Source organism: Colias eurytheme, chromosome 18, assembly GCF_061535395.1.
Source record: "Colias eurytheme isolate Ceu_HAF_F1 chromosome 18, ilColEury1 Martin Lab GWU primary, whole genome shotgun sequence".
NCBI classification, from domain to species: domain Eukaryota; kingdom Metazoa; phylum Arthropoda; class Insecta; order Lepidoptera; family Pieridae; genus Colias; species Colias eurytheme.
The window spans coordinates 2030602-2047472 of record NC_142997.1 but is presented as its reverse complement, the minus strand read 5'-3'; the positions used below and the strand labels follow the sequence as shown (position 1 = coordinate 2047472).

General features: G+C 37.4%; 1 protein-coding gene across 2 annotated transcripts; it reads right to left on the bottom strand.

Annotated features, from left to right (window-relative positions):
- Positions 1–2057: 2057 nt before the first annotated feature.
- LOC149900452 (uncharacterized) lies at positions 2058–15016 on the bottom strand. 2 transcript variants are annotated; one of them, XM_090112183.1, is made up of 11 exons: positions 14873–15016; positions 12953–13036; positions 9787–9981; positions 8221–8333; positions 6065–6201; positions 5649–5810; positions 4081–4282; positions 3924–3969; positions 3211–3666; positions 2985–3094; positions 2058–2546 (listed from the first exon to the last, which is right to left on the bottom strand). In XM_090112183.1, the coding sequence occupies exons 1-11, from the start codon at positions 14933–14935 to the stop codon at positions 2393–2395; spliced, it is 1722 nt and encodes a 573-aa protein (XP_089968309.1). In that variant the 5' UTR covers positions 14936–15016; the 3' UTR covers positions 2058–2392. The 2 variants fall into 2 exon arrangements, with proteins under 2 accessions (XP_089968309.1, XP_089968310.1); XM_090112184.1 differs by lacking the exon at positions 12953–13036.
- Positions 15017–16871: the final 1855 nt, after the last annotated feature.

The window sequence follows — 16871 nt, the reverse complement described above, 5'->3', positions numbered from 1 at the left end:
ATATAGATATGAGTGCTATAGCAAAAAGCCAAGCTTCGAAAAGATTGTTCGTCAGTTCTCCTTGGCTTTTGATATCATAAATATGTAAACAAAGTGGTTTCTACACTGAACATGGTTTTTATATGCTTATAACACATACAATATATGGACTGTGGACATAATAAGAGAAACGGTACAAAAAAGATACAGATCGGAAGTTAAAATATGTTTTTTGTTTTAACTCGCATTTGAAATAAAATTTTATATCTGACATAATGTTATTATATCAAGTTTTTTTTAGCTATTGCATAGCTTCTATCGCGGGCCTTGAGCGCGGGGACCGAATCGAGAAATTCCGTAACGAAAACACCTCACGCTCCCCACTCCGACGGGCTCGGAGGTGTGGCTTGAAGGCATGCTATGCACTAGCTTTACCGCGGCAGTCCCTGAGTGCCACACGTCTTTTTTATATTTGGTATAGCTTGACCGCAACCACTGTACCGTGCCTGTACCGCTTTATAGGTATGTGCGGGGCGAGGCGAGGGAGAGTACTGTCCGTTCCGTTTTTTCTAACTTCACTGACTTGATAACTTCTAACTGGTGCTCTTTCCCGGTCCCCGCCTCACCGCACATACTAATACCTAGGGCGCGGTACAGCGGTTGCAGTCAAGCTATAACTACATTAATGATTCTAGGTGAACAATTTTCTAAGCAAAATTTTGTATTATCATTATAATGTGTGTTACATTGTTATTTTTTGTGGGTGTTTCTTTGTAATAAATACAAACATTCCATGCTTATTTTATAATATTTTGTAATAATATTATCTCTTTGTTCTTATAATATTGTATTTTTTTTTTGTTTACTACGATTTTCACAATGGTATTATTGAAACATTCCATTTTTTCCTTAGTGATTGTGTTGGAATTAATTTTTATCCAGTGATAAAGTACTTAAGTCTAGTCGTAATTTTTTATAGAAAGTATCTACTTTTGTAGCTTTTTACAACAGCCGTTTTATTTGGATAAGCCTAATATTAGATAGGTATGATTTAGGTGGCATTCACCCCTTGCCTTGCAATAGGCAAGTATGCCACTTAGAAATAATCGTACTAAGTATAAGTATTTTTTATTATTCCGTTGTTATTGTTTCTTTCGAAATTGATAGTAGAATTTGCAAATTAAGATTTTATTATTATAATGAAATTATTATTAGGAATTAGATGGTGAAATGTTTTTCTAAATAGTAAGTTTTTAATCACGGAAAGTTTTGTGTATTCGTACTAGTTACGTGTGTGTGCCATTCCATTGATATTCATATTTTGATATTATTGTTTTCGATATGTTTATAATTAATGATATTATAGTGTCTTGTGTTTCTATTAAAAGATTACGTATTTTTGTGCCTTTTTATTTCACCAGCCTTTCTGATCCTTTCCTTTGTATAACCATCATGGATAAAAGCAATAGTAATTATTATATAATACAACGTTAATTAAAATACTTATGATATTAAAAAAAATATATCTTGAATGCATTCAATAATAATGTACCTACAGAATATCTAGTTCATATTCAACTGAAAAGGTATTATCACAGGTATAAAACACTACTATACATGATACAGGTGGTACAAACCTTGACGTCTATAATTTTTTCTTTTTTTTAATTCCTCACATCGTGGGCTATCAGAATATACTCCATGTATTTCAGCCGAAGAAAACTTTAAAAGATCATATTTCGAAAACTAGGAAAAATCGTCTAACATGCCTACATTTATTCTGATATCTCACGATGTGAGGAATCTAAAAAAAATATTGACGTCAAGCTGTATAGTTTCAACTACTTGCGCTCCGCGGTTTTACCCGCAGTGCTCCGCTCCTGTTCGTCTTAGATGATATAATATAGCCTTCGAAATAATTTTTCAAATCGGACCAGTAGTTCCCGAGATTTGCGCGTTCATACAAACAAACAAACACTTCAGCTTTATAATATTAGTATAGATTTCAATTTATTCACATGCTCTCTATGTGAACTTTAAAAAATTTTGAATTGTTTGGGATCTTAAATAAAACGATATTTCATTAACATGTCTTTTATTGTTAAATTTAACAAAATATAACATATCCTTAAGCTAATTTAACTTTGTTAATAAAACAATTTAACATAATAGTAGTAAATAAAAGAAAATTAATAACGTCCACTCTCTAGTTATCGCATAATTACATTACGCGTATGAAAGTGATTTTGTTAACTACCCTTCTACTAATGTAACATTAATGTAGAAATTCCACATAATTATACATAGTAGTAACTTAACAAATTAAAGAAGAAAATGCACAACAATTTTTAATTCCTTAGCACATTCCTTTGGCGGGAAAATGTGTTTGAAGGAACATTCGAGAATCTTAAATCTATTCTTCGTCAGTCACGTCGGGCTCAGCTTTCTCGTCTTCGCTGACTTCAGTGACTTCGGGTTCAGCTGCAGATTCTTCTGCGTTGTCTGGAACGACTTCGGGGCTTGCTGGTTCCTCAACGATGGGCTCTGCTTCCTCTGCTGGGACCTCACTGAAAAAAAAAAGATAATAAACATTAGAATAACATTTTTTAAGGCATTTAAAAGTCCGTAACGGGTTTCTTTTAAAATTAAATACCTAGTAAGTTTTTGCAATTAGAAATTAAAGATTTTAAACGCGATTTATTCTTTATATCCCGACTTTCCGCACACTTTGCAGCGAGCGTGGTCACGTGGTGAGACAGAATCTACGTTTAAATCACGTAAATCGCGTTTAAAATCTTTAATTTCTTAATTTATAATGCGTAAAATCTAACACAACAAAGCACTAAGTTTTTCGCAAGTTATTATTTCTAAGTTATCTTCACTGCAAAATATCAAATCATTTTATTAATGAGCAAGTTGTAGCATAACATAAGAATTAAAGACTAAATAGAAGTAATAAAACCGTGTACCGTGGTATTAATGAGCAATTTTATATAATTACGTACTTTGACTCTCCATCGACGACATCAGCAGCAGAGCCACTCCTTGAGAGTTCTTCTAAGCGAGCAGCTGCCAACTCGGATTCTTGTCTTGCAATTTCGGCTAATTCAGCCGCCTGTAAAGTAAAAACATAATATTTAATCATTTACCTATTACAGTTGGAATTTTACTTAAAACAACATATTTACTTAGTAAGTAACATTATCTATTTAATAAAAAAAAATATTTTACCTGTCTTGCGAGTTCTGCCTCACGTTCTTCTTGAGCCTGACGTTCTAATTCTTCCAACTTAGCTAATTCCTCTTGCCTTCTCTGTTCGGCTAGCCTTTCTTCTTCGGCTAATTTGGCTTCTTCTGCTAACCTGGCCTCTTCGGCTAAACGGGCTTCTTCCGCTAGTCTCGCCTCTTCGGCTAATCTAGCTTCTTCTGCCAGTCTAGCTTCTTCTGCGAGTCTGGCTTCTTCTGCAAGTCTAGTTTCTTCTGCGAGTCTGGCTTCTTCTGCGAGTCTGGCTTCTTCTGCCAGTCTGGCTTCCTCAGCCTTTCGCGCCTCTTCAGCTAATCTTGCTTCTTCAGCCAATTTAGCTTCTTCCTCAGCTCTCCTGGCTTCCTCTTCAGCTTTACGTTTAGCTTCTTCGGCTTTGCGTGCTTCTTCTTCTGCTTTCTTTTTCTCAGCAGCTTCACGGTCAGCCTGTAAAATATAAAGCCTTTTCATTAAAATATAATTCATAAATTGTACCTGTAACCTAGTTATACCGTTTTTATTTGACATTTCAATTTCATAATAAACATATGTATAACATAACAAGCAGTGTGGGATGAAACGACATTCTTTGGCACAATATTCATGAAGGTATTTTAAAAAAATCATTGCGCCCACCTGGTTATCGTTATATTATAAATAACATAATATATTTATATCGGTTCTGAATGACAGATTATAATTACCTGGGCTTTTCTTTCGGCTTCACGTTTAGCTTCTTCTTTCAGAGCTCTGAAACAAGTAATAAATATCTTTTTATTCATTTGTATCTGAATATTATTTTTGTCAAAATGAAAAAAAACATGCACGATAAAAGTTTTAGTTTATAAAACAATTACTTACTTCTCTTCAGCAGCACGAGCTTCTTCCTGCCTTTTCCTTTTGATCTCAGCCAGATCGACGGACGGAGTCAGGACCGGCTCGGCGGTGGTCGCGCGGAACCTCGCCTCGCGGTCCGCCTTCGCCGCCTTCAGATCGAGCTCGGGGTCCTCCATCATCTGAGGCGCCTGGAACTTGCGGCTCGGCCTCCACGGCAGGAGTTTCACTGCGCCGCGGCAAGGCACGCGTAGTAATAATGGTTATTGACGAGTCATGCGCTCGTCGAGGCCTCGGCCAATGATCGTTCGAAATGAAGCGATATATGAAGTTGATCGCTCTAGTAAGACGGCGTAGCATTGGCCCCAGCCCGAAAGCTTATGGAAAAGCACATCTTAAGGCCTTTGGCTTAGTGCTATGAAGCGGCTGCAAGCGTGGCTGGGCCGAGAGCGCATACAGTCGCAATGTGTTGCATGAAATGGGATCAACTCAAAATTTAAATAAACAATCATTTCCATTATCAAACAAAATACTAAGTGATATATAACTCAGTAATGGCATGTATTTACAGTAGTATAATCTTAAATAGGGTTAATATCATATCAAAGACTCAAAGTGAGAAAATATACATTTATGAGCGTAATTAGTCGAGAAAGCGAAGCGTTAGGAAGCGTGGACATCATAAGCGTGGAACGGGATAACTACCGTGCAAACTAATTGAAACAACAAGTGTGATTATTTTAATATTTATTATGAAACAAAATCAGTTCTGTTTAGTGAAAACGAAACTCGATCACCACCGCGGCGAACCGCCGTATAACGACAATGACTAGATAAATGTACAAAATAAACCGTTCCTTTAAAATGTTAACAAAATAAGTCGAATCTGAATAAAGTGTATAAAAATATATGATATTTCGGTTAGTCGGAAGGTGTTATACCGAGATCAAAGAGTGCGAAAGTAACGCGACGCGGGGGCAAGGGAGCGGTTGCTGCGGCTTGCGCCCGCGCCGCGCTTCGCTGTAGGCACATGGGGAGATCCGATCTACGCGCACTGCGCCGCCGTCGTTTGTTCCGGCGCGTCTTTCGCTGCAAGAGACACCACACTCAGTGTTATACACAAAATTTATTTCCCATTTTAAAGCTCTCTATTTAACACCGACGACGTCGGAGTTCCGAAGCAAAGTTTTTAGAAAATTATACGCCTACGAGCTAACCTCGCAACTTGTCACTGATGATAGAGAAAGAGCTACTCACTAAATTATCGTACATTTGTCTTTAGCATTCGTGATTGAATGTGACTTTAATGTATAGAAGATTGGTTATAGACAATTTGCAAAATGAGATAAAATTAGCTTCTAATTCTAAGAAGATAGATAGATACTAAGATAGGAATCAAATAGAAAATCTGTACAAGAATCAAACACTTAAATCTAAATATTTACAGTGTGGATAAACAAATACCACAAGATGATTCTTTAAGGTGATATTAAATAAGCGTTGCAGCTACGAGATTTCTCTGGCGTTTCTTTAAATTTCTTTTATTGATTATGCAGAGGATAAGCGAGCGCTAGTAGAGCGTTTTTGCGATATACCTGTGACGTTCTCGACGGCCAAACCGGCGGCCGCGAGTCTGTTCTTCGCGTAGAAGGATAGAAGGTTCACGTCATCCCTGATGCTAAGTTCTTTGTAGAGGGGTCTGCGGTTGGAGAAGGCCTTATTGCCGGAGTAGTGCACGCACGCGAGGTTGCCGCGTCCTGGCGAGCAACACTCTGTTACCACAGGGGCACACTGGGACTACACGTTACACCTGATTAGTCCAAACGCAGAATAGGGCATACGTAATCCCCTCTTGTATTCACGTTGGGTCGGAGGACATTTTAGAGTTTAAAAGGTTTACAATAAAGAGTAAACACACAATTAGGATTAAATAAGAGTTATGTCACATATATAGATAGATAGGTACTTTTAATCAAAGTTGTTATTAACGTCAACCTGCTTCCATAAATACCTGTAAACTTCTTAGCTGGCTCGTTGTAGAACGAGATGTTGTGGATGTTGTCAGAAACGCTTCTAAGAGGCAAGAGCAATTTAGCGACGTATGCGTCATTGCTGAAACGGTATGGGACCGGCTCTCCATATGAGTATCTGTAATCAGTCGTAGAAAATAATTAAAGAAATTCTACACGACTGCTAGAAATTTACAAAGTAGGACGATAAATAAAATTCTTATGTGTTTATTTACGTTATATCTAATAAAAAATCCAAACATTAAACATTCCTAAAGTACGAATGTCAAACTATTTTCAGAGACCTTGTCCCACCGCACAAGGTCGCGAACCCGATATTCAATTTGCGTCACAATTTCCTTCGATATTATCAACATCCGAACGATGTGTAAACTTTATTTAAACACAACGGATATCTCCAACCAAAATAAACCATAAAAATATAAAAGAACAGTGGCCGGTAAACATTGGCTGGCATTTAACTGTTCTATAATTATATCGTTGGAGCGTACGAGTACAACGCGTCATGCAGATACTTTTGGCGGTGTAATCCACACCCACTCTGGAAACGTGTTCTTGTGCATACATCTGCTTATATAGTAGTTGGGAAAATGGGCAATAGCTTTAGGTCACCTTATGTGTTATCACCTCATTCGATGTTTAAATAAACAGGACGCAATTAATAGTTCGATCTGTGAAAACATTGCATGCTACGAGCGTACGATGTGGGAAAGAATTTATAGGTGCTCAAAGATATTGCTGAAACCATCCCAACGATTAATAAAATCCTTAGACATTAAAAACGTTAAAATTCCATTTATTTATTCCTTATTTGTTATGTACTTTTTAATCTAACTTTAAATCAAATGTGATAAATACGACACAGTAGACGAGATGTAAAATGTTTTTCAGAAAACTGTATTATTCGTAGGCGGGAAATAAGCAGGCCCACCTTTTCACGTTAATTTAAAAATCAATTGAGGTATAGGGTCTTTAGGAATTATTTCCAAAAACATTTTAAACAGAGCCGAATGAGAGCTTACTGAATCAAAAATGTTCGTATAAGAAATTCGACATTATCAAATCCTGAGTCAAGTCCTTTAATACCTTATGCCTGTACTTTCATCTCTACGCTTACTTCATTGTTTACATTGCACTGATGCACTGCCAAAGATGCTCTTTGGTGGGTGGTCGTCAATGTCAATGTCGAAGCGTCTGATAGTCTCATCAATGGACCGACTATTTTGGTCCTGTTACATCAGTATATGCCAAGAAAAACTTGACCCGTCATCACGCAACAGCTACGTGCCTGTATTTTTAACACGTGTACTGTTTCTTATGGCTACGCGCAGACAGAGAGCGTTCTGCGTTCCGCGTTCTGCGTTCTGCGTTCGTCAGTTCTGCGTTCTGCGTTCTAGCGCACACAGCAGCCGTTCAAGACATTTGCGTTCTATTTCGTGACTCTCCGCACGTGAAACATGTCTCTCGAAAGTTCATCTTCCGAAGATGAAGCCTTGCTTTTGTGGAGTCTAGAGGAGTCAAAAAAAAGTAGAAAATGTTGGGTACACCCTATCAACACGAAACGAGATGATATGGGAGAATTTAGTATTCTTATCCCCGAGCTGCTTCAAGATCAAGAGAGATTTTATATTTATTTTCGAATGTCAATAAATAGCTTCAACGAGTTACATGACTATGTAAAATCTGAAATAGAAAAACAAGATACCAATTGGAGAAGACGGACCAGCCATAGCGAGAACGCGAGTTCTTTGTAATTCTGTACAGAGAACGCGAGAACGCAAGCGTTCCGAATGACCGCCGCGGTCTAACTGCGTTCTGTGTGCGCCGGCGCTATAGCTCCTTCACATTACAAAGAACGCGGAACGCAGAACGCAGAACGCGGAACGCAGAACGCTCTCTGTCTGCGCGTACCCTAAAAGTTAGCAGAACTATAATTTGTGTAAATTATAAACAACTGTTATTTGTGATAAGTGATAACTAATGTTTCAGCTTTGTGTAATTCACGGATGAGTAGTGAGAAAATAGTTTAAAAAGATTACCCTGTACATTATGTAATCATTTAATTAATAAGTATGAGTAAGAGTAAAGAGATTTGGGTTTTGGAGGAAATAAATAAGCTAAATTGAAGTAAACTTACGAGTAAATAGTGTCTAAAGGCGCAATAGTTTTAGCTCGCGGGACGACGGAGCGAGCGCGGTTCAGCAGCGACGCTGTATCCGCTCTGATGCGACGGGTCTCATCTTCGAAATTCTGCAAATCACAAATTATAGACACGTTTAGATTTACGGATGAAAATGCTTTGTTTATGGCACATCAGGTAACGCTTAGATGCGAAGTGCAGATGCGCAAAAATGCGAAGTTAGTTTGCTTATTTATTTTATTCTACTTGAGAAATAAATCGCGAATTAATACCTACTTTATTTCACACGATTAACCCACTGAAACAATTATAACAGTGGTATTTTTCCGCTAATTGCTACTGTAATTGAAAATAATGAAAATTGTCTTTAAATTGTTTGTGTAAGTACATTTAGTTGAAATTTCTGCGTGCTACATTACACAACAAAATGCAAAATATATTCTTAACAATTCAACCATATGGACCAACTCCAAATACAATTTGACGACATTAATAAAGCTAAGAATGCAAGTGGCAATGACGGGAAATGTGCCAGGGACGTTGGTTTAATTCGTTTTCACAATCTTTGTTGGTTTGAATACTTACCTTTATTTTTATTTCTTATCAATTTGTTTGTGAAAACTTATTAAAATCTAAAGGTTAAGTTAATGAACTGCTAAGTACATCAGTTGGTTCTATTTATCATGATAAAATAATTATATCTAATAATGGAGTGTTCAGTGTTCACACCTTGGAGAGTCGTCACTTTCTATTAATAAACTTTGAGATGTAAATAAGTACAAAATAGAAAAGCGTAGGTAAATTTTCCATTTCTATGTCGAGTATCTAGTTAGTTGTAACAAACGTTTTAATTATGTACATCTTTATAACAATTATATTATTATGCTAATGCAACCAACTAATAGTAGGGGAGCCCAAGAGGGGATTTTGGGATTTACTCGAGCGCGTCAGATTACTATAAGGGACGGTACCTTAGCTATTCATTAGTACCTCTAGTCAATATGAGCAGTTATGGTTGGTGGGTGCGCTCAGGGGCCCCGCTGGAAAATTTGAATAATCCATAATTCCCTAAGGTTGAGCTCGAATCGTCACATTAGCGAAATGGGGACTTCTTATATTGTAATTAACCCCCCCATATATTAATCTGACGCGCTCGAATAATATTACTTTAATTTTTTACCCTTTCTTCATAGCGATTAAATCGCCACTTAAATCGTCAGATTAACGTATACTTTTTTTCAGTGACGTCCTGGAGCATGCAAAATATCAATATCTAACGCGCTTGAGTATTTCCAAGCCAATTTTTTTCTTTTTTAAATTAAAAAAAATCAAAAAACCCTTCCCCACCGCTAAAAGTGAAAACATTATAGGACCTTTTTTTCTCGCTATGGTCTAATCTACCAATTCTAATAGCTTCCCGTGACGCTCGAGTAAATCCACATTTAGCATCCTGGGCTCCCCTACTATAAACATTAACGCTTAAAATTCTGAAATTTCAGCCTGTCTACAGCCGAAACGACATTATTTTACCCTATTTTTGTACAGATTTTACAACCAGCTTACCTTAGTAGATTCTTCGCGGTAGTAATCATCAAGAGCAGACACAGAGTACGCGGGTCGGCGGCGGTACGCGATGCGGTCCAACTCCCGCAAGATGACGGACGGACGCACGCGGACGCGCACGATGTGGTGCGGCGCCTCGGGGTACGTGACGAGTCGAGTGACGGTGCGAGTTGTAGGCCGGTATATCAGTTCTGCCTGTAATTGTTTAGCATTCTAGAATGTAGGGTCTAAATGCTAAAGCGTGATCAATAGCAAATGCATGTAAATATACAGAAAAGCAAAAGCATGTAATATTCTTGAGTTTAAGATATGGGTACTAGTCATAAAGCTTGGTATAATGGTAACTATAATAGATACTAATTCTTAGTTGAATCGCATAATGTCATGTTATAAATCCGCAAAGCTACGAAATGCGTCGCAAGGTGATGCAGAATATTTACAGCCGGACGAAGGTGCATATTTATAATTAAAAAGAATGTTTGAACTTTGAATAACATGTGTATGAATGTCAACAAAAATAGAATGGATGATCCATAAATCTCATATTAAGATGATACAATTTCTACTGCATAGATGCATAAATGATAAAGCTCAAAAATGAATTCGTTCTTCAATGAAAAACTCTAAGAATGTTTCTTATTTACTAAACAGGGATAAACTAAAATATTTTAAAGAATTTCTAATTACAGATAATAATATAATACTATACTGTACCAAATTATGTATCTTTAATGAATAATGAAAGATGCTAAAGAAATAAGAATTTCGATGGAGTAAACAAACTTTAACTAGAAGTAGGTATGAAAGATTCAATTTTTTTGTCTGTGGTTTCCACATGATCTAAGTATATTATTAGTTATAGTTTCTTCAATTTATTTTCCAGCCATTAATTATTTGATTCAAAACTTCACGATAAACACGTGAAAAGATAAATAAACTTTGATTATCCTTCATCGTATCTACTTTTAATTTCATAAGACGCATTTCGAGATTGCTGACTGACTCACGATCCAAACGCAGAGCTTGGTAAAATTAGATCAAGACTCATTCAATGATTTCTTATTAAGATATGTTATACTTTTTTAATCATAACCTGAAATATTACATATAGTATGAGTAGTATAGCTATTACTGATTACTTGTAGTTGAAAAGAGTATCATGTTAATACTCAAAGGAGAGCAGCAGAAAAGAAAAGGAAATTACTTCTAAAAGGAAATTTGATAATGTGTGTACCTTCCTAAAAGCTTAGGCAAGCTTTCAAAATTAGTTCTGAATTAAGGTATTTATGGGTAGTATGAATATATAATTTATATACCTACGTAATTAAACAAATCTGTATAATATTCACAAATAAAATAAGAACTTAGAAGATAGATCCTAACTCCTACTTTTCTTTTGGTTTATTTTTACGTAGACGTAGGTAGAGCAAAGTACATGAAACTTTTCCATCACGATGAGTCATGTTCCTTATGTTCCTTCCTCATGTTCCTTAGTGACTATTAAATTTATAAACAACAACATTAAATAATAGCAATGTACGTACAACATTGTTCTAGAGACGCAATAAGTCAAACAAACAGAAACGCGTATAAAACTAGATTGTTTAGCTTTCGTAATACGCAGCCGTTTTCTCTTGGCCTTTGGTGTGCTGCCAAAAGCTCGTTCGCACAATCACAAAACATAAAGTTTCCAATATTCTGGGAATTTTCATAGGTTCTTGACTTTTCACGGGAATTATAAATATGTATCTAATAAAAAACAACTGTAGTAGTATAGGTAAAAAGGTATGTGGTTTGGTAGCGTGACACATTCCGTTAGATACCTATTAATTAATTGATTCACCTTCATAATTAGAGAAATTAAAACATAGGTACAGTAGTACCTATGCTACATAGTTTAAATATCTACTATCTACCTGCTTATGTACCTAAATACAATAACTAAGACAATAACTATCTAAGTGTTCCAGAAAACTTGTTTAGGTTTTCTTTATCTCAATAACATTGGTTATAGGTATTATTTAATAGTAATATTCATGAAATCTATATAGTGTCATCTATTACTAATAATGTGAATTTCTTATCTTAAGAATTATTGTTTCTATACGAAAATATATTATAATTGTATTGGATAGTCGGTAGTCCACTTATCGAGGGAAGCTTTATAAGACTGCTACGACTTCTACGCACGTAGCAGCAATGAAAAAAATTGCATAAAAAACATCCATTTATATATAACTATGTATATAGTCGAAGTTGTGTGGGTCTGTTGTTCGTTTATAAATTTAAAATTTTAATTAAATCAATCGAGCCCTTCAAATTAAAAAATTAAACAAGATGAGAAAAATGTATTTTTGAATTTTGTAACGTAATATTCTGTTCAAATAATTTAAACACGTTTGAGTGTCATATACGAGGTCACATCATGTTATATTTTTAGTAAACATGTTTATTTACCTATTTTTTTCATAGTATCATTTAGCAGATGAAATAACTACTTACATCCACATTACATTTTTTGTATCAAGTAACTTTTTAGTCCGAAATCATCTTTACCTATAAGTATCTGGAGGATAGAAAAATATTCAAATTGAAAGCGAATGAAAATATATGATACCTAAGTATATTACGAATATATATTATATACGACTGAACTCTGCGTGTAATTTACTCAACAAATGCTCTAAAATTATGGCACTCACTTACTCTCTCTCTATCACTTTCTTACTCTTTGCCTTTAGGATATAAGAAGTGCACAATCTCTAAATTTTCATCATTATATACCTGAGTCACGACGTGGTAAGTAAGTCTTAAAGTTATTGTTTATTGTTATTTGACGAACTACAACAAATAATAGCAATTCATATTGATGTAAAGCTATTTCAATTTTATTCGAAGTTGATGTTTTGTAAATTAAAATTGTATGCATTCAAAGGCTCGTTATATTCAAATGATGGTAGGTACGATGATAGCATGCCTATGTAAACAATATGAAAGCTAAGCCTGTAACCTAATTGCAATGATTCTGTTTATTGCAACACCTGTGCTTTGCGTCGACTGTGCATACAAAATAAATATCAAAAACATAGCATTTTGAATTTATTGTGCTGTCATGATGCGTGATGAGAGCTTCTGCATAGCTTATTTACAGCTGTTCCCGACTCACCTGAGACAGCTTGGGTATATACGTGACGTAGGGGATATTGTAACCCGGTAGTAGTGAAGATATGTAGTACACCGATGACAACGGCTGCAGCGCGTCAACAAACAGGTAAGTTGGTATCATGTTTACATTAAAGTTTATGGTGTGCAATGTGTTTGTGTATTATGTATTTCAATGTCACCTACTATTCTCGGTTTATGTGTGTGAGCAAAATAGAGATTTGGTTTAGAATGGTTGGAGAATGGTTGATCGAATTTCGAAAGAGAAAGTCAAATAATAATTGTGTTGAAATTGTTTTGTTTATTTGATATTGATTTATATGATGCATTCATTCGAATACAACTTCTTGAATTTACGTGCAGTGAATCACGTTTCCTGTGCTTATTTATCTTGGCTAGATCTTTAAAAATACTAGGTACTAATAAGATTGATTGAATAAGTAAATTAAGTAAACATAAACAAATTTCAAATATGTTATGTTAGTGTATAGAGTCGAGTCATAATCGACCTTATAGTGTGAGAGGAGCACATTTCAGACAGAAAAACGAGAATTATAAATCACAAGCTTTATTAAAAATTCAGTCTAAATTATAAGATTATAATATATAAAAAAATCTTTAAATACTAAACACCAAAAAGCCGAGAGATACACGTCCACTTATAAATATAGGGAAAGTAGAGCGATCACATTGCGTTAGCGAATACTGATTATGTCGGGAGGGTCGTTAGGGGTGAGAGGAAACAGGAGTGAGGGTCGGGAGGTCGGGAGCCGGGGCGCTACACGCGGTAAGAGTAGTGGCGGTAGGTGGTGCCGTAGGGCAGGCGGCCGCTAGTGGTGGACGAGTAGGAGTAGCCGCCGGGCCCGCCCAGGTTGCTGGAGCGCTCGCTGGAGTACGAGTAGCCACCCGGGCCAGAGCCGGCGCGCCGCTCCACCGTGTTGCTGTACGAGCTGCGCTGCGGCAGCCCACTGCCCGTCGACCGCTCCGACGTGCTCGTGTATGAGTACGAGTATTGCTCGTCGGCGCGACGGGGCAGCGTGTCCCGGTCCACCACGACGTAGTGCCGCGGCGTCTGCAACAACCGCGCCCTTAGCACCGCCGCCCTAGCCGCGCACCCTCGCACCTTCCGACCCAGCAAAGCGACACACGAATGACTGACTACGACCGACTCAATAAGTAGCGTAGTTGCTGTAGAAGACGTGGCGGTGCGGCGCGTGCTGCGGGCGGCCGTGCGCCTGCGCGAGCAGCACGTCCATGTGGTCGCGCGGCGTGCCCAGCGGGTCGGCCTCGTACGCGCGCTCGCGCTGCCCCACGGCCGCCAGCACGCGCGCGCGCGTCTGCTCGCGCGGCGACACGTACGGCGCGAGCGGCGCGAGCTTGGCCTCGGGCTTGGGCGGGATGTTCTGCCGCGTGACGGGGTCGAGGATGGAGCCGCGCGCGCCGGGCCGCGCCTTCCTACCGAACGCCGTCACCGGATCCGGCACGAGGCTCGGCCGGGGCACGAACGGCACCTTCTCCCAGTCGCCCGCCCGCTGCAAGCGTAGAATTCGCCGTTATTCAGACGGGCGTCGTCTCCAGCCGCGGCTATATTTGGCGCGCGCTAGCTACGCTTTCCTACACTTCGTTTTTCGTTTCGATCTGACCCACTTGCGGGACGCTACCGACACGTCCTATCGAGCCCTACGCTAATGAAAGTCGATACGACTAGACGGCTACTTAAAAAGCAACATTTGTAAGCGGTCTCGGATCTCGATGATAATTGAATGTTGTATGTGCTAACTATCGTTCTCTAAATGTAGAAAAACCGTGAAAAAACAATGAATATTGGATATGACGAGGGTCGTTTTGGTGCGAGGGCGTCCGGCTCCCGGGATTAGACTGGAGCGAGGTGCACGCTCAGTAGGAGTTAAAACATCAGACTTACCGTCGTGCTGTAGGTGGACCGGTATGGCCGGCGTGTTGTATAGAAGTCACTTTCGTAAACCATGGTTGCTGCTCGGAATTCGTTCGTGTGTAACTCGCGACGGTTGGTCCTCGACTGGTGAGCACGCTTGGACAGCCGCCGCGCGAACGCCGACCCTTATTTTTAGATCACTGTCATTGCAATTTTCACGTCATTCCTGATTCCTCCTCGGCTTTTCTTAATTTTCAAAACACCCGATTATGATGTCACAATTAGGTTAAGGATAATCATACTTTATGTGGAATGCAACAGACCATGGGCGTGTTTAAATATAACTGTTTATAATAATTGACGAGTCATCCAAATAGTCATCAGACGAAAGGGATCTAGGTTTTAAAATAACTATGCATAGTTTATAATTTTACAGTTTTGAATGATGTGACGGCTTGGCACGCTTTAAAACTCGAGTGGCTGCGTAGTGACAATGGAAAACTGTTCTCTCTCATTGATGAGATGTTTGGATCCCGTAAATAGTTAACTCAAACATTTATTTATTCAATTAGGTAGGTACTTACTTCTTCTAGAAGCACTTTTGGATCGTCATATTTTTATCTAACATTTACCACCGATTCGGAAAGCAGTATCTACCTATGGAGAAGAAGACGAAAGACGGCAAGAGACCCTATATGTTATAATACTAATAGTTAATAATAGTTAATAGTTACTAATAGTTGCTCAATTAAAATCATCTCAATATTAACTTTTTTACATAGTAACTACATAGTTATATATCCTTTAGTCTACATTTAGTTTCATTTATTCATAGTTTAACTCTAAGGTTTAACTAACATAGTTAATATGAGATTCAAGAAAAACATAACTTGGAAAATACCTAATTCAAATTTTCTAAGCCTTAACTTAAATTACCAGGATAACAACTAAATAAGATATAGGCTATATATAGCCCATGTTATTTCCTAATAATGTAGCTTTCTATTAAGTAGTGGAAAAAGGATTTTTGGAACCTATTCAAAAGAAACAAACAATCATAATTATTGGCTTTTATATATAAATAGATGTATTTCACAAAATCGATCTCCAATCACCTAACTACTAGTTTTATTTGAGAACTTGACCTTTTCTTACTTAATATATCTATGTCTAAAATCTTGATTGTCTTAATTCTCAGCTAACTCGTGTAACGCGAAGGTCTAATCAGAATAATTAATATAGATCTTCCTTCCTTTTTAACAATCTGGCAGCCGTTCAAGAAGTTTGTCTCTAATTTATTGAGAAAACAACTCGAATAAATTCTGAAAACACTATTAGGGTTTTATTATTTTAGATAATACACACTTAAGAATGAATATTAACGTTCGCAGAAAGATTACTGAGGATTATAAACAAAATAATAAGTGTTAAGTTTAATTTATTATTTACCTAAGTACGTCACGTCAATGAAACAAAAAAATCTACTAGTATGAATTAAGTGTTGGAACCTTAGGTGTACCTATTATGAATTTCACATAACTACTATGTAGTTAGCATGCATTATGTATTTAGAACAAAGATTATAATAGGATATACTAGGGATTTAGAACTTGTGTCCTCTTATTGGCTACTTTGTGCTGCGCGGTTTCACCCGTGCGCAAAATCAAGTTCATATCTTACATACCTATCTACCTATAACCATAACCATTCTATAAGTCATATGTTATTCTGATGTATAAACAGAATACATGTAAGTAGCTACGCTAGTATAAACCTATGTTGAAGTGAAAACTTCTTTACGGCGTTGAGCACTTTTTCTGTAATGGGTATAAAATCTTAAACTCGCGTCAGGACTCAGGACACGTGACCTGAGCGAAAAAGCGTATTGACGGATGGAGAGTAGACAGCTATCCCCTCTCTACTACGCGCGTTTTCACTTCTGCCGGCACTCCCGGAGTGCAACCCGTCTTTTTTTCCTGTAAAGCTTCATCCAAATCATACCTGGGAAATTACTCTTTATTATCTACTT

What these genes read in the sequence shown, in the direction of transcription:
- LOC149900452 (XM_090112183.1), bottom strand. Translation starts at nt 14,935, where the DNA reads ATGGTTTACGAAAGTGACTTCTATACAACACGCCGGCCATACCGGTCC. An exon ending in ACCGCGAAGAATCTACTAAG is followed by an intron (nt 8,334 to 9,786) that starts GTAAGCTGGTTG and finishes TGTGATTTGCAG; the next exon opens with AATTTCGAAGATGAGACCCG. An exon ending in GGCCGTCGAGAACGTCACAG is followed by an intron (nt 4,283 to 5,648) that starts GTATATCGCAAA and finishes GCCGCGGCGCAG; the next exon opens with TGAAACTCCTGCCGTGGAGG.